Source organism: Phasianus colchicus, chromosome 2 (assembly GCF_987193195.1).
Source record: "Phasianus colchicus chromosome 2, bPhaCol1.hap1.1, whole genome shotgun sequence".
Classification (NCBI taxonomy): domain Eukaryota; kingdom Metazoa; phylum Chordata; class Aves; order Galliformes; family Phasianidae; genus Phasianus; species Phasianus colchicus.
Genome location: NC_143437.1, coordinates 78,894,844 through 78,912,980, shown reverse-complemented (window position 1 = coordinate 78,912,980; position 18,137 = coordinate 78,894,844). Strand labels below are relative to the sequence as shown.

Below are 18,137 nucleotides of genomic sequence, written 5' to 3'. Positions count from 1 at the left end.
AAGCAGGTATTCTTCTGAGACAGCTCCACAGAGTTTATGTTTCAGAATAGTTTGCTCTCTGACAAGGACTGATTAATCTGTATTCAGTATGTGATTAGAAATAACAGGGTCCACTTTCTCAACCATACTAATGAGTAGTAATTACTGTGTACCTCCACAGAACACTCAAGACGTTATCACCAAGATGATGCAACACAAACCTGACCTATCTGCACAGCACTTGAATCTTTACAAATAAATTCATTCAGTTTTAATCCTTTTTTTTTTTACTCTGATTTTTTTAATGCTTTTCTGAATGATTTCCAATTTGTAAGTGATTTGTAAATGTAATAAAGAGAAGCAGCACTAATCTTTTTGATGCAGTCTATCTAGGGCTGTTAAGAAGAAGAAAACAGGCAAGTCTGATCTGCCAGTTTTGGCAGCAAAGGAATTTGTATTCCCACTGTCCTGGGTAAATTGACATGCTTCTCTGGTAGTAGATCATTATTTTGCTGCAGACTTGCAGTTTATGTATGCTAGCAGTTCATCTACCACATCACAATCCTACTGAAGTGAGCACACAAATGCTTAGGCCAGTGGGAGCCTCCCATAAATGTGAGACAAATGCCAAACATTGCACGTTGTTAGTATTTGAATTGTTTTCACAAGATTATTGGCAAACACAGTGAGATCTTTGAAGATAGGAACAAATCTATCCATTAAAAGGATTTTGAGAGTAATTGACCTGAATGTTTTGATCATATTACTGAGATAAGAGGTGAACCAGTCTGAAAAAATCACTTCATCCCACTGCCAGAAGATACACTCCCTGTAAAACAGAATAAAATATTTGAGCTGCATCATTTCAGCTGAGCATCCCATGTTCACTGGTATCTAAGAGGTACCCTACATTCTTCACCAGTGTTACAAAGGTAGTGACCTCCAACAGAAGAGCAAGAAAATAGGTAAGGGGTGAAAAGCAGTATCTATGAGAGCTTGTCTGTCAGAGTACTTAATTACTTAAAATGGTGATTTGGAGTGGCAGTTACGACATACTTATATCCTTATGTAACATCATCTATACTTCCCCTGCAATACTATTGATTACCCACTTAGTTCTTCTTTTTGAATGCTTCTACTTTTTTTTTTTTTTAAATCATTTTCTTTTCTGCTTTGTATCCACCTAAGTTTGTTAAATCTTACTTCTATTCCAACTCCTCCCATTCACTTCCAGTTTTGCTAATATTTTATTTACTACCTTCTTAAGGTCACCAGTAAGGATAAAGATTGGTCAGAATACAATCTCTGTAGCATAATAATACATTGTTTGGATGTATTGACAGTTCAGAGGGTGGAGCACTAATGATTGGCTGCTTAAATAAATTCTGAATCCTATTTCTTCCAGTGTCATTAGGGGGCTCTACATTCCAGTATAAATATATTATTATTTATGCAATGATGACAATAACTACATTTGCATGCTTATAACAGTATCTTTCACATGCAGATCTACTCTAATAAAAATACATTATTATAATCACTTTTCATAGATAGGAGAGAAAGCAAAGCCCGGAGATTTAGCAAAATGTCAGTTAGATAGTCAGATAGAAGACTTGTAAAGAAAAGGCAAGGGAAAAAGAAGTTTTTCATCAGCTTGGTTTTTATAAAATTGTTGAGGGATGCTGGGAAAAGAGGCAGTTGGCAAGTCACATGTGGCGTAGATATGGGCAGGTCCTTACTTCTGAGGGCCAGAGGAAGTGTTCTGATCTGCTGGATTTACAGTATCTGAAGGCCTGATCCTGTTTCAGTTTGTTGGACATTATTTGTATCATCTTGGTGCTTTTCAAAAAGCCTTGCTGTGCTTTCATCCACACAGCCCTCCTAACTCTCTTGGTCTACTCTTTATTCTAGCAGATGATTTCTGGAAGACCAATCCACCCACTGCATTTTTTATCCTCCCCCATTTTTTTCTTCTGATATTAAATATCGTAATTTTGGTGGGTTTGTAGGAGTAGTGTATGAATTTAGTGTGATATGAACTAGATTCTTTGTTAAAGATTTAAAGACACTCCATGTTCTTTCAGTTACGAGCAATTGAAAAATTTAGGTTACCTGAATCTAGATTTTGCTATCACTTTTTCAGGACAGGTCGAAATTATATGTGGTATCTATTTTTGTTTTCACTGTCTGTGGTAAAGGAGTTATTAAAGGAGTCTTCTAACAACTGTGATTGTGTCTACAGCTATTCAATCTGTAGATGTGGTAGTCTAACACTGGTACGTAGCTGAATTCTACCACGTTGTTCTCCATGTTCTGAAAATTTCCAACATATGCATACACACACACACACAAACGTGTTTTCTTCTGTTCTTTTTACACAGACTTTCAACAGAACCTGTGGATCCAGCATGACCCAAAGCTCAATACCTGCACAATAATTGTTCACCCTATTTCTCAATTTTGTTCTTTTCCAGTCACTTCCAGCCCACATGAATCTGTAACTCAGTCTGGTCAAATATGAAGTAAGCTGCTCAACAGCACCAGCTGGATCTGATGAAATAGACATGCACAGATGGATATTATCCTCCCACTGAAAGTACCAAAACTCACATATCATCATTGATTTCCTGTGTGGCCTCATACTTTGTATTAGACATACAATAGAACAAAATGTAGAAGAACTACACTTGAAAAGTCATCCAAGGAAGATTAATAATTATCCAATATCCAGATGAGTAATCACCTAATATTTGTTGTAGCTAGTGACAACCCGTAGAAGTGGATATTTTAATAGCTCTATAATTATTATTGTTTGAAGTGGGTATGTGTGATAATGAACTTTTTCTCAAAGATTATTGCAGCCAATGATTACCAAATAAATTCTCAAACAAGAAAGTAAAGTGCTGGAATTGTTATCAGGATCTCAGGGATTGAGGTCTCAATGTCTTTTTAGCATCCTGTATGACATGAGATACACTGCTCATCTTCCCATGTCTTAGTTTTCTAGTATAAATTGTGGATAACAACTCTCAGCTTTACATAGGTGTTGAAAACAAAATCTCGGATATTTTCAAGATCTTCTCATGCGATGGCAATGCATAGAAAAGCATCTGAAAATGAACTGTCATTGACAGGATAAGAATGCACATTTTGCAATTAATCACTGCAATTAACAGGCTGCCTTTTTATTTCCAAGAGGAATAAGTTAAGATCTGGAAGTGGGTAAGAAACTGAATTAAAGCCATTCCACCTTTAGCTTAAAAACAAGACACAGTGAAAAAGTGTAAGTATATCCATGAAGGCAGAAGGCTAGTAACAAATTACGTTAGGAAATGCAGCAGAGCACAGGATGAGGAGAAGCAAGCAGTTTAGAAACAGTTCGCTTTGCCTTATTTAATTGAGAGTGAGTTTTGCACTTAGACCAAAAAGAATGTGGATATTTCCTCAACAATCAACACAGAGGAACAAATATTCATCCTGAATGTCCCTTACTGCATTTGCAGACTGGGAAGATGTAGGATTAGGCAGCCTTCCCTGCAATGGCTGCAGAGGGAACATGGAGCACTTGGATAGGAGCAATTCCAGGTATTTATACAAACTGGAGGAAGATCTCCTTGAGAGAAGGACTTGGGAATCCTGGTAGATGAGAAGTTGGACATGAGCCAGTGAGCCTTGCAGTCTGGAAGGCCAAATGTGTTCTGGGCTGCATTAAAAAAGGGGTGGCCAGCAGGTGATTGTCCCGCTCTACTTGGCTCTTGTGAGGTTCCATCTGGAATACTGCGTCCAGGCCTGGGGCCCCCAGCATAAGAAAGACATGGAACTCTTGGAGTGAGTCCAGAGGAGGTCCACTAAGATGATCAGAGGGCTGGAGCACCTCTCCTATGAGGAAAGTTTGAGGGAACTTGGATTGTTTAGCTTGGAGAAGAGAAGGCACTGGGGAGACCTCACTGTGACCTTCCAGTAATTGAAGAGAGCAGGAGAGGGAACGGCTGTTTATGAAGGTGGATAGTGACAGGACAAGGGGGAGTGGTTTTAAAGTGAGACAGAGGAGGTTTAGGTTAGATATTAGGAGGAAGTTTTTCACACAGAGGGTGGTGACACACTGGAACAGGTTGCCCAAGGAGGCTGTGGATGCCCCATCCCTGGAGGCATTCAAGGCCAGGCTGGATGTGGCTCTGGGCAGCCTGGTCTGGTGGTTGGTGACCCTGCACATAGCAGGGGGGTTGAAACTCGATGATCACTGTGGTCCTTTTCAATCCAGGTCATTCTATGATTCTATGATCACTAGCCTTTGCTAATTATTGGTCTTTTAGATAGCTCAAAGGAACTGAATTAACTGCCCTTCCAGTTTTTATGTTCTTAACAGTAATCAAAAGCTTAATGCTAGCAGTTATTTGGAATTGCAATAACAAACAATTAAACACTGCACCACCAAATGAGTAAAGATATATCAGAAATTAATTTACTATAAAAGCAGTATAATTAACCCCATCTTCAACATGGCTCTTGCTTGTGCAATGGCTAGCTATTTCCAGGCAAGTAGCAAACATTTACATCCAGATTAACTTGTTTGACAGAATATTATTTGACCAGGACTTAAGGAACAAAACAAAGAGAAGAACAAAGAAAGATAAAGAGCAAAAAATGTAAGAACAAAAAATTAAAACTTATATAAGGTGTAAGAAGTCTCATCAGAAATATTTATCTGATTCCCAGGAAGCAGGTGCTTTGAATAAACAAAACTGAAATCAACTTTGGAAGATAAGACCCATATTTTCCAAGCAATAAAGAATGCTGAACAATTCTTGAACACCATGGATATCTCTCCTGAGACATATGGATTCACACAGTTCAAGGTGGAAAGGACCATTGGATTATCCAGACTGATCTCTTCTTAGCACAGCTTAGAAATTTTTACGTAGTAGCCCTGAATATTGATCTGAAGAAGTTATGCTTAAATATAACATCTTACTATAAGAATTCTCTTGGAGATGCCCAAAAGCAGAATGAATGCGTTTCATTCCAGATCTTTTCCAAACCAGATCCACTGTTTCATACCAGATCTCTTCCAGATCTTTTCTCAGCTTTCTTTTTGTCCACTCTTGTGGCTCCTTTTTCTCTGCTACAGTCACCTCCCAAATACAGAACCCCCCTCTAATTTCTTTTTCTCCATTGTGTCCAGTTTTGATAAGTCTGTATTCAAATCTGCTTGTATGGTACCATTACCTAAGAGATCTCACATGTAGTCTTATCTCTAACACAGCTACATACATGTAGGACTACTCTTCACAGAAGGTTCCCTTTCAAAATATTCCCCTTCAAATATCTGTGAAGTATTTTTTATTTCTTACATAATTTCCCTGTAAACATATACTACTCAAAATATGGTACAGTTAGAACCAGTCCCTGAAGTATTCTTCTGAAATGAACAGTGTAAAAAATTCTAAGACTTCCTTCCAGGGAACTGGTGATTGAATCCATTTCTAAATTGGTATTTCTGCACATTTTACTGACTTTACATACATTCTCTCTTCCTCTTCATTATTAAAACAAACAAACCCAATAAATTACACAGAAAGTTTGAAGTAGTATGTCACAGAGATATAACAGTTAGGACGCGAATATTAGACACCTGGTTGTTACTCTTGCTGCTAAAAATCTTAGTTTTTTGTTAAGAAACTACTTAATTCCAGAACAGCTTCTCAGTTGTTTAGTCAGCTCCACCATCTAGAATGTTTGTTTGCCTCTTCTTGTGGACATATGTACGTTATAGCAATGCAGTGGATTGGTTTGCATGCTCTCTATAAATAAAGACTCTCATTAAACAAATACTCATCAGAGTTCTCTCTGCACATCTAACCAAATCAGTTACACTGAAAGTCTGTCATTAGCTGTAAATAATAAGCTACCAACTCTACCATCAGGTTGAATATTTGAGACAGGTTCCTCATCAGAGGGTGTTCAGGCCCTGGAACAGGCTGCGTAGGGCAGTGGTCATGGCACTAACCCTGCTCGAGTTCAAGTAGCATTTGGACAACCTTTTCAGACACAGAGTTTGAATTTTGGGTAGTCCTGTGTGGAGCCAGGAGTTGAACTTGATGATTCTTGTAGGTCCATACAAACTCAGTTGGAATTGGATTCTATGACTCTTAACTTTAGATCAGCACTTCACACCAGAGACACTGATTACCAAATACTTGCTCAGGAGGCTGCATTGGTTACTGGCAAATTTTCAACTGTAAGACAACCTTTTTCACATAACCATATCAGAAAACATCATAATGTGGTATAAAGATTTTATTAACATTTGAAAAATTCTTTGTGATTCATTTGTGTATTTGTCACACCTGGATTTGCAATAGGGACATACAAACTAATCCAAAATCTTACCATATGATCAATTATTAACAATAATGAAATAGGATTCACCTGGTGCAAGTCTTTACAAAAAACTGACCTCTTTTCTTTTGTCAGCCTTTTTTTTTTTCACCACATCCTTGTTTTTCTGATTATCATGTCACTTCTGTCATTCAAACAGGAATCACCTTTAGGTGTAGACTTCAATTGGTATACTTCTTAAATTCCCAATACATCTATGATTTTAAAATGAATAACAAGCATAAATAAGTAGTTAAGTAATGGTTCTGCCAGCAATCCAAACATCACACATTTTATAATTCACTGCAGGGTACTATATGAAAGCTTCTTTATATTTTTTTCTACTGATATTACAGCCTTACAATCTTTCTTTCTTTGATCATCTCCTATCTTTGACATATTTTCCCCCACTCCCAGAGGTCAACACATCTTCATTCTAATATTCGCTTCAGCTTTGCTAAGATTCTTTCTACAAAGCATTCTAAGTTCTACAGAACTCAAATACCTGCCCTAGAATGACGCAACTCTCATCTTCTTAAGAACCAATCAGAACTCCTGCTAATAGAATACTATGACCTTGAGTAAAAACAGATCAAGACTGGACTCGTGTGACTTATGTTGTGCCTTTCATTGTCACAAGGTTCCGATTTTAGTGCAATATTAGAGCTCCAAGACAACCACACCATCTCTAAATCCATCAGAGATGTATAAATACAACGAGTAATGTAGTGGAAGCTTTGCACACAGAGGGTGGTGATGCACTGGAACAGGTTGCCCAAGGAGGTTGTGGATGCCCCATCCCTGCAGGCATTCAAGGCCAGGCTGGATGTGGCTCTGGGCAGCCTGGTCTGGCGACCCTGCACATAGCAGGGGGTTGGAACTCAATGATCACTGTGGTCCTTTTCAACCCAGGCCATTCTGTGATTCTGTGATTCTCAGTACTTGGAGAAAAACAGACATGCCCATAGGATGATCCAGTACATTCTAAAAGAGGTGCCTGGACTTAATTTCTCTTTTAAATGTCTCTTTGCTTTCAGTGCCAAATGAACTTGTGTTGCTGTGTAAGACAAGATGCTTGTGTTTTAGATGAGTACAAGATGACTAAGTTTAATTCCAACTAAAACCTTGTTTACGTATTATATTATCAACATCGCACGTGTTCTCTGAGGAAAGCTAACGTTAAGTAGCAAGTTATTAAATTTAACTAAATATATATATATTAATATAAACATACATATGAATATACATATAAATATGTGTGTATGTGTATATGTGTGTGTGTGTGTGTGTGTATATATATATATATATATATATATATATATATATATATATATATATACATACGCTATCAGGGAAACACTGCCGGGGCGGGTAACGGCCCCACGGCGATCCCGCTCCCTTATTGCGCCTGCGCATAACCTCCCGCCCCTCCTTCATGAGATACCAATAGAGAAGCCGGTGAGGACCCGTGACTGCTGTGGGGGCGGTACCGCCATGCCTCTCCTCCAATAGGAAGGCGGGTTCGCGATGTTTTTTTGTTTTTTTTTACTCTCTCGGCCAATCAGCGCTGGCTTTGGGTGGGGGGGGATTTTCAAACTGGGAGAGGTACGCGGCCTAGTTTAGTCCGCCCCGAGCGCGGCCTGCTCGCGGTTCGGACGGGCGGCGGTGAGCGCGGAGACGCGGTGAGTGTGGAGCCTGGGGTGGTGTTAACGACCGTGGGGTTCCGGGTACCCGAGCGGCGCAGGCTGTGGGCCTTGGGCCGCCTGCAGCCGTGCTGGCTTCCCGCCGGCTCCGCCCTCGGCTCCTTGCCGCGGGTAGGAGGCGAGTGCTGCCCTGTGGGCTCGGGGAGCGGGGTCCGTGCGGGCGGCAGCGGGGAGGCCCGAGGGTAGAGCTGGGCGGGGATGCCCCGCGGCCTCCTAGGAGCATTGTAGCGGTCTGCGCCGGTAGTTGGGCGAACGTGCAGGGGCCTGTGGGCTAGGATGGGAAAAAGAGACGGATCTTGGTGTGTGCTCAGTTCAGCTCTGGCTGGTGCAGGTGAGAACGCCACGGCTCTTCCTCCTGAAGCACTATCCCGGCTTGTGCCAGGGTTTCCGGCTGCTGCTAAGCTGCATCCTTGAGACTTTAGAACCGAAAGCTCTGCCTCGGTGCCTTTGTTGCTGCTCGGTTCTCCCCTGCCTGTTGGGAGCTCTCACGCACCGTGCACGTTGCAGGTTGGTTGTGCCCTAGCAGCTCACCTGCATCACTGGTGCTGAGCCTTTTCCTGACTAGCACTGTCCTGTATCTTCCTGAATCTTTTTGTGTTTTGTAGCCAACAAATTCTGTGTTTCCTACTTGGAGTTAATGTTGCTAATTCTTTCTTTGAGTGCTGATTTTCCTGGAGGTTGAGTTTTTCTTTCAAGAAATTATGATTTAGGTTTTAGTGTTTAGAGGTGAATGCAAACAATTATATACGTACATACATTCTCTTACATCTGTGGAGAAGCTTAGTTACTGTGTTTCACTGTGCTTCTGCTGGTGAGGCCTCATCTTGAGTGCTGCATTCAATTTTGGACCCCTCACTACAAGAAAGACACTGAGTGTCTGGAATGTGCCTAAAGAAAGAGCAATAAAGCTGGTGAGGGGTTTAGAACACAGGTTTTTTGGGGAGCAGCTGAGGGAGCTGGGATTGTTTAGTTTGGAGAAGAGGAAGCTCAGGGGAGACCCTATTGCTCTCTACAATTAAGTGAGGGGAGGTTGTGGTGAGGAGGAGGTCAGCCTCTTCTCCCATATGAGTAACAATAGGACAGGAGGTAAGGGGCTTAAGCAGTGCCAAGGGAGGTTCAGGTTGGATATTAGGAAATACTTCTCAGAGTAGTAGAGCATTGGAGCAGGCTGTTTAATGAAGTGGAGTCACCATCCCTGGAGATGTTCAAGAGAAGGGTAGGATGTGACACTGAGGTATGTGGTTTAGTTGGCATGGTGGTGATGTATTGATGGTTGGACTAAATAGATTATCTTGGTGGTCTCTTCCAACCTTAATGAATCTATAATTCTATTTTGGGGAAGATAGTGGCTAGGTAAAGGAGAGACTTGGTGGCCACACTTGGGAATAGGGTAGAAGCAAGTTATTGGGTTTATCTAGTTGGATAGCTTACAAAATCTTGTAATAGTTCTTGTAATCAGGGTATCATGTGGGTTATGAAGGGAACTGAAGCTGGGGAGGATTTGTAAGGTTAATGCAACTTGTTGGATAACAGGTTCTGTAACAAGCAGTTACCTGCTTTCTAGAAAGAACATCTTTTAAAATGTGTCCAGGCTAACAAAAGTTACAGAATTTCTTTTGTATTCCTATCACTGCAATTTGTTCTTCTGACTTAAACCTTTTTTTAATTAAGCAAGCTTTCTGCTTTCATTACTTTTGTTTGTTTAAAAAACTCAGTAATTTATAAACTTGTCTGTTCCTTTAAAGTTGTAATAGACTGGTTTCTGCTGCAGTATCTGTGGACTAAGTGGATAAATGACAGAATGCCAAGCATTTCTGATGATTGGCCACATGTTGGTACATGCTTGTGTTCTTTGCCTTGAATGCAAATGGTAAAGTCTTGAGGGAAGGGACTTTTATTTACTTACATAACAGATTCTAATGTTCATGAAAGATCTATATTATTACTGTTGTGTTTAAGCAATGTTGATATAACTGCACTCGTAAAGGATTATGGTATAGCATTGCTCTGCTTCCTGCAATGGCCACAGTTTTCTGTCCTACCAACAAGCATGTGCTTGAGCAGTGAGCAAATTTGAAATATTAAAGAGAGTACATGGAAAAAAATAATGCAAATGCTGTAGGAGATGAAGGTTGTGTTTTACCTTCTCTACCTGCAAGGACTGGAGCTTCTCCCCTATGAAGACAGCCTAAGGGAGCTGGGCTTGTTCAGCCTGGAGAAGGCTGCAGGGTGACCTCATTGCAGCCTTTCAGTACCTAAAGGGAGTCTACAAACAGGAGGGGAATCAACTCTGCAGTTGATAACTGCAGGATGAGGGGAAATGGTTTTAAGTTGAGGGAGGGAAGATGTAGGTTGGACATCAGGAGAAATTCTTTACGGAGAGAGTGGTGAAGTGCTGGAACAGGCTGCCCAGAGAGGTTGTGGATGCCCCATCCCTGGAGGTGTTCAAGGCCAGGTTGGATGGGGCCCTGGGCAGCCCTGATCTAGTATTAAATGGGGAGGTTGGTGGCCCTGCATGTGGCAGGGGGGTTGGAGATTTGTGGTCCTTGAGGTCCCTTCCAACCTGGGCTGTTCTATGATTCTTGTTTGTGTGTAATTTTTCTGCCTGTAGGGAGAGCAAGATAGCTTAAACATAAGGTGGAAAGTGGTAAAGTGCCAGGAAAACAACAAAGAAGTTCCTGATTTGGTGATATTGATGGCAAATCTTTTGTGCAGAAGAGAAAAATTAACTTTGTTATTCACTGTGTAGTATCTTTGTAGAAATTTTAATTGGGCCATTGGAACACAGCTAGACATGTGTTTATATAATAGCTCTCATCACAGTCGTCTGGGAGCGTAAGGAAAATCTAGGTAATGGGGTGGCGTAAGTGTCTTTTAGTGAACTGATTGATTTCCTTTTTTATAGGAAAAGTGCCAGGTAGCTCTTGGGCACTTGCTAAAATTTTGGTTTTCTTCTGTACCTCCTTGGGAAAGCAGATGTATTTCAGTAGATTCCAGGAGCAGGAAGAGTATGTCTTTTTTAATTATTGATCAACAACAGAAAAATTTCATATGTTCTCAAAGTTTCCATCTGAGGAAAAAATGCATCTTGACTTGTTTATGACATGACTGCATGACATTGCAAATCCATCATTCCAAGTCTGATTGCTATTATTCTCTTTATTATCAATAAGGCACATGGGAGCCTATGTCTAACAGCTGTGGCAACTTCATTCTTTTACAATTGAATGTACATATAATTGCATGTTGATGTTATAACTCTTCACTGTCTTGTCAAATTTTGAAGATGCTTCACAAATTCATGGCAAATACTTTTTTTTGAAAGTAATCTTGTAGCAGGTTTAACCATTGTGATACTCTCAATACTTGCTTGTGACTGGACTTTGGCATGAGTGAAAGAGTAGTTGTGACTCATGACAATACACAGGTGATTATGCTCTCAAGGTATTTTTCATCTATACATTTCATACCTAGCAGATGTTTCTGGAAGTGTTTTCATGTAGTCCACAAGTAATTCTTGAGGGTTTTTTTGGTGCTGGTTAGTATTGTTAGTAATTAGGAGTAGTTATATTGGTTTGCTTTAATGAAAGTCAGTTTTTGTGATGGTATGAGTATGCAGGAAGCTTACAGTATATATCGATACCTGTGTACTTCTGAACATCTAATAATTCATTTTTTCATATTCAGGAACTTCTTCAGGATGAAAGACTTCATTTCTTGCTATTGCTGGATTCTTGGGATCATCTGAAGTAATCTGACCCTTCAACTTCAGAAGTTTTCTCCATATTGCACATACTGAACCTTTGTCAGTTAAGAAGCTACGTACCAGAAATGTAAGTTTGGCAACTGACCTATGGTCAGATTTATGTAGAAAATTACTGTTTTTTTTGTCTGCTACTAATGACAGCCTGTCATTAGAAAAAGAAAACCTTAGTGTGGACAAGGAAAACAGAAATAGTGTTTAAAAAAATTCTGTCTGGGAATCATTAACAACTATAGTTCTAATGAAAAATTGTAGTACTGGAACATATGACATAAATTTCTTTTTATGTTCTTGCTTGTTTAAAGTTGCTTAGGGCTTAGCTTCAGGAAATTGACTTCATCCATATTCTTAATGGGTACAGCTCAAGGACTGATCTTTAAGACTGTTCTCAACTGTAAATGGGAGATCTGGAGTGAAAATTTAGGTATTAATTTGGGGCAAAACTGCAACAGGCACCAAAATCTTGTCAATAAGGAAATTATCTTATTCCTGTCAGGTAATTAAGTATCATGTTTGGAATGGCATGTAAATAGCCTTTGCTTCATAATCACCTCTGTCATTTTTAGCAATGTGATTTCTGAAAGATGGGATTGTTTATAGAGACTGTCTCGAAACTACTGAAGATGATTCTCCTCTATGTACTTTGGGGAGAAATGTGTGTTGAAGTACTTTTCTTTTTTAAAATAAATTTTTATTAAATGTACTCGTGTTCTGAAGAGAAATGGGGGGGAAGTTCTAGTCTCATCTCACTGAAAAATTGTTTTTCAGATAGTGCTGATTGATATGTTGTCTCTAGCTTTCATAGTCCTTTCTGTGTAGTTCTTGATTACACCTCTGGGGGTTATGTTTACTTCTGCTTAATACCACTGAAAGTACTTATTTTTCTTAAGAAAGGAAGGAATCATTTGCAGAACTTAGTGGACCTTTCGCTGTTCTACGATAAGATGAATGCCTTTAGCGCTTAGTACACTTTGTCAGGGTAAATCTTGGGCTTTACATAGTAGGTTCATAATGTTTCTAAAATAACCTTTTTATGTAGATTGGAGTGTGCTTTACATTCTTGATAGCTATTTCTAGTGCAGGAAGGACATAAGTTACAGCAGCTTCTGCTGTATAAAGAAGTTCTGTAAGCATGACGAACTTTCTGGTTGATGGTCTCTGGGAAGAGCTGAGTCTGCTGCTTTCAAAGAAGTATGAACTTCGGATGATAACCGCTCTAAAAATTAATTTTGAGACTACTGAAAGAGAATGAAAGGCTTATCTTTTAGTAAGTGGGATTGGAAGTGGATAGATGAACTTCTTGTGTTCCATTCTGTTGTTTCTCTGTAATTAATCTAAAATAGATCTTAATATATCTAAATGCAAGCATTCTGTAATATTTATTACTAGCAGTACAATATAGTAATTTGTTGCATTTTATTTTCGGGTTCACCTATATTCGCTACATTCACTATTTGTGTAATGTCTTAGAATTCTTTTGAAGTGAGGCCTAGGATGCAAAACTTTGCAGCAGGAAAACTTAATGTGGACTAAAATGGGGAAATGTTTCAAAGCATTTGGTTTAGAAGTTCAGTGATATAAATAAATCTGCATGTCTTTTAATTGAGTGTTACTTTAAAGAAGAATTTTGTTAGGATTGAGGCATAACCAACACAAATACTCAGATATTTTTGAGTGTCTCACCACCCACCTGTATACCTGTAATGTATTAAGTAAAAAAAATCACGTAATCACAGTATGGCCAGGTTTGGCAGGGACCTCAAGGATCATGAATCTACAACCCCTCTGCCACAATGGCCACCAACCTCCCCATTTAATACTAGACCAGGGCCCCATCCAACCTGGCCTTGAACACGTCCAGGGATGGGGCATCCGCAACCTCTCTGGGCAGCCTCTTCCAGCATCTCACCACTCTCATAGTAAAGAACTTCCCCCTGACATCCAACCTAAATCTCACCTCCCTCAACTTAAAACCATTTCCCCTTGTCCTGCAGTTATCTACCCTTTCAAAGAGTTGATTCCCCTCCTGTTTGTAGACTCCCTTTAGGTACTGAAAGGCTGCAATGAGGTCACCCTGCAGCCGCCTTTTCTCCAGGCTGAACAAGCCCAGCTCCCTCAGCCCCTCTTTGTAGGGGAGGTGCTGCAGTCCCCTGATCATCTTTGTGGCCCTCCTCTGGATCCTCTCCAACAGCTCTGTCTTTTTTGTACTGGGGGGCTCCACACTTGGACGCAGTATTCCAGATGGGGCCTCACAAGAGCAGAGTAGAGGGGCATAATCACCTCCCTGTCCCTGCTGGCCACCCCTCTTTTGATGGAGCCCAGGATACCATTTGCCTTCGGAGCCACAAGGGCACACTGCTGGCTCATATTAAGTATTTCATCTATCAAGACCCCCAGGTCCTTGTCCACAGGGCTGCTCTCAAGGACCGCTCCTTCCAGTCCATATGGATGCCTGGGATTCCTCCAGCCCAGGTGCAAAACTCTGCACTTTGCCGTGTTGAACCTCATCAGGTCACCTGGGCCCACCTTTCTAGCCTCTCGAGGTCCCTCTGAATGGCATCCCGTCCTTCAACTGTGTTGACCGCACCACTCAGCTTGGTGTCGTCAGCAAACTTGCTGAGGGTGCACTTGATTCTGTCATCGATGTCATTGATAAAGATGTTAAAGAGCACCGGTCCCAAGACAGATCCCTCAGGGATGCTGCTCATTACCGGCCTCCACCTGGACATAAAGCCATTGATGACCACCCTCTGTCTGTGGCCTTTCAACCAGTTTCTTTTCCATTGAGTGGTTCACCCTTCAAATCCACAGTCCTCCAATTTGGATATCCTGCCTGTGGAGGCAAGAAATAAGGCCAAAAGATGAGTTATAACTACAGATGGTTACTGCTTCTACTGTAAGTTATGTCTGATGGAAATTGAAACTTCAACAATTCTCATTTTTCTCTAGTTCAGAGTATCAAACTTTCTGTGTTTAAAAAAAAAAAAAGTTTACACTTGGTGGAGTTGTAATAGGATTGAGGTATATAAGGTGTAGCCTAACCCATCCATACAGGTGTCATCAAATGCAAGTCTCTCCTTTCTTCCTTTCCTTTTTCTTTTCCATGTGATGAGACAATTAAGGAAAAACACCAAGATAATAATGAATGATATAAAAATATATATATTATAAATTCTATCTCTGTTTTTAATGTGGGATGTGGGATTACTTTTTTCTGGAGTTTATCTCTGAGTCAGGTCACCATGAGGTCTGACAAGTCCTTGTTCTATTACTGTTTGTTTGAGAGGTGTGGCAGAATGTGCGGATAGAAGCGGAAATTTTTCTTAGCGATGCAGAACTGTGGATTTAGGTTGCAAGTTAATAAAAGAATCCTATATGTTCAGGTACTACTTCTCCACTTCTTCCTTTGGACAGTTAAGGCACTTTATTGGAAAGGGCAGCTGTGATGCATGGACTAACAACTGGGCAGATCAGTGAAGAGTACTGATTGCTTTTGTGCATTCAAGTTGATTTTTATTAAGTTTACTTGTGTGACTAAATTAACCAAGTCTAATTAGAATAATTATTTAATGTGTGAGTCTCGATTTGCAAAATATAAGTGAGGGGATTTCCTGTGTTAATTCCAGTTAATGCCAGTTGCAACTGGGCTCTTCAGTAACTTCCCGGTTTTACCTTCCCTCTGCAGATGGAGGAGGAGGAGGATCTAAGTGAAAGAGGATTGCCACGAATTGCTTCAATCATGAGTAGAGTTAGAGACTTGAAAAACAAATACAAAAATGAAGACAATATTACAGATGAACTGAACTGTACTAAAATATCAGCTGATACAACAGGTATGTGTTTGTAATTTCTCTCAGTTATGCAACTAAAGGAAGAAAGAACTATTAACCAAAAGGTTTTAAAGTGTAATGTCTCTTCAGTATTAGTGACCATGAGGTACACTTCATTTCCTTTTTAAAATAAATTGATGGAGGGGGAGAAACAAAACAAAAACCCCATAATGCTAGTATTGCATGAAAACTTTTTTCTTCTTTTTATGTTGGCTACGCTTTTTTCTGCTGTGTTATTTTTCTGTCAGATAACTCTGGAACTGTTAATCGAATAATGATGACGACAAATAATCCAGAAGATTGGCTGTGTTTTTTGCTTCGGCTGGAGAAAAAGGGTATTCCTCAGATGGACCTTAGTATACTGAATAGACTCATTGGTCGCTACAGTCAAGCGGTAACTGCGTTACCTGCAGAAAAGCATAGTGAAGATGAGAACTATGCTCGCATCCTTGTGAGATTTGCGGAGCTTAAAGCGTAAGTACAAATTTTCAATTTTCAATACAAGAAATCTCATCAATGGCTTCTGGATTTTCATAGTGATAAATTAGTGTGGTGTGTTCTTAGCAGCTCCTTGAAATTGAGCAGCTTTGGGTACTCTATGGTGCTTGCATTTGTTGTATTTGCTAATGAAAAGTGATTCTTCAGAGTAATTTGATGTAGAGATGTTGGTGCTCCTTCTAGACAATATATGTGAAGTTCATGGGGGAAAGCAGTGTGAGACACCTCTTCCTAATTTCAGATTTACACTGTAGCTCAGAAGTTATATGAAGGAAATCTGAGATAAAACTTCAACAAAGATTATAGTTTAACAAAGGTTAAACTGTATATTTTCTAAGTTCAGGATTATTTCTTTGTTGACTCCTGTAAGTGTTCTGTTGTGGCTGTGTGATAGACAGCTTGCTGTTATTGAATTTATCCAGCCAAACTCCAGTGGTCTCCCATTGTCTGTTCTTTCTTCTGCCTTACTCTGAAAGGCACATCACAGCTATATTAAATACTCCTTTAGGGTTGGAAGAATGTCTTTAAAATATTCTATACTTTTACAACTTATGAAGCCAGTTCTGTTTGTAGTTTGCTGCTTTGATTAGTGTGAAACTGATTATTCAGGTATTTTCAGACCTATTTTAGGGCAAGATTATAATTTTTAAGTTCTAATATCACTGTAAGTACTGTGAAAGTATATTTTTGAAGAGCTGCATTTCAATGTGGCAGTAATCTTTAACAGTAGAAGTCGTCTCAGTGCGTGTAGCTATTATCTCTTTGTTCATTATAACCCTGTTATTACAACTCTAGCAGGTGTTTGGTCTTGCAGTATGATTTAGTCTACTTCTTTTTCTGTAATGTCATCTCCAGGGGTTTTGTTGCATTGGTGTTCCATTGTGTGGTTTTAGTTATTGGTTGAATCTGTTGCTGGTAAACAATCAGGAGTGAATAACGTCCTGCTGTGAATACACAGCATCTTGAAGACAGAAGTAGTTTCTGCTTAAGTGTTGGAGTAAAACATATATCAGAAATACTTTCTATTTTTAAAGGTATGGAAAGATAGTGCTCTTTTTTGACGGTCACTTGTTTTTTGAGTTTTTTCAAGATTTATGATGCTTTTTTTTTTTGTTCCACACAAACTTCCTGAAGTTTTTCTCCCCACAGATTCAAAATCAAATGTCTTTAATGTAGTAATTGCTCTCAGTTTTCCTCCCTTACCCCTCCATCCCATTTTGCAGCCTCCTTAGTGTAGAAGTGGATGTAGTAGATAATGGGGATCTTTCTCTGGTGTCAGCATGCAGCTTGGAAGGTGTTGATGAGTACTCTGGGGTGAAAACAGCTATATGTTCTTTATTACTATTAATGCTATTCCTCAAAATGAGCACCCAGTCTTCTTTCACATTTGAGCACACTTTTCTGTTAGGAAAGGGTCAGTTTAATTTGTTTCAATTACTAGATATCTTTTAAAGACTCTTTGCTTATATGTACTTCATGAACGATTCATTAATGATTCTGAGAAAAAGAATGTGGGATGTTAGTATGTGTTTGAATGTATGCTCTGTAATTAGTGATATGCTGTCTTTACAGTCTTCAAGATCCAGAGGAGGCACGAGACCAATTTCATCTGGCCAGACTGAACTGCAAGAAATTTGCTTTTGTGCATGTGGCTTTTGCACAGTTTGAGCTATCACAAGGTGTGTAGAAAAAGGTGTTTTTTGTCTTTTGTTGTTCTAGGTTGTCTTTTAAACCTCAGCTGTTACATTTTGCAAGGAAACTGATAGGTATTGTCAGAAAATGAAACAACTGGATCTTCTTTTGATTGAAATTTGAAGTGTCTTCATTTCTGATACCATTATACGCAGATATTACTAGGTGAAAGATAAACAAGGTGATAATTAGCTTTTCATTGGCTATTTTAAAGCTTTGACTATATTGACAAATCTAAGTGAGGCTCCCAGTGGTGTGAAAAATGATGATGATCAACTAATCTAGGTGATAATA

General features: G+C 39.6%; 1 protein-coding gene and 1 long non-coding RNA gene across 2 annotated transcripts in view; one reads left to right on the top strand and one right to left on the bottom strand.

Annotated features, from left to right (window-relative positions):
• Positions 1 to 376: 376 nt before the first annotated feature.
• LOC149919130 (uncharacterized) lies at positions 377 to 7,781 on the bottom strand. Its single transcript, XR_016464803.1, has 3 exons — positions 7,702 to 7,781; positions 6,437 to 6,572; positions 377 to 808 (listed from the first exon to the last, which is right to left on the bottom strand). It is a non-coding gene; the product is annotated as an uncharacterized LOC149919130 (long non-coding RNA).
• Positions 7,782 to 7,911: 130 nt separating this feature from the next.
• TTK (TTK protein kinase) overlaps positions 7,912 to 18,137 on the top strand; it is a 34,594-nt gene continuing 24,368 nt past the window's right edge. The window contains exons 1-5 of the mRNA XM_031610956.2: positions 7,912 to 8,039; positions 11,748 to 11,893; positions 15,509 to 15,656; positions 15,902 to 16,127; positions 17,724 to 17,830. Of these exons, the coding sequence (XP_031466816.2) occupies positions 15,509 to 15,656; positions 15,902 to 16,127; positions 17,724 to 17,830 (481 nt within the window). The 5' untranslated portion in view covers positions 7,912 to 8,039; positions 11,748 to 11,893. The remainder of the gene's footprint in view (positions 8,040 to 11,747; positions 11,894 to 15,508; positions 15,657 to 15,901; positions 16,128 to 17,723; positions 17,831 to 18,137) is intronic.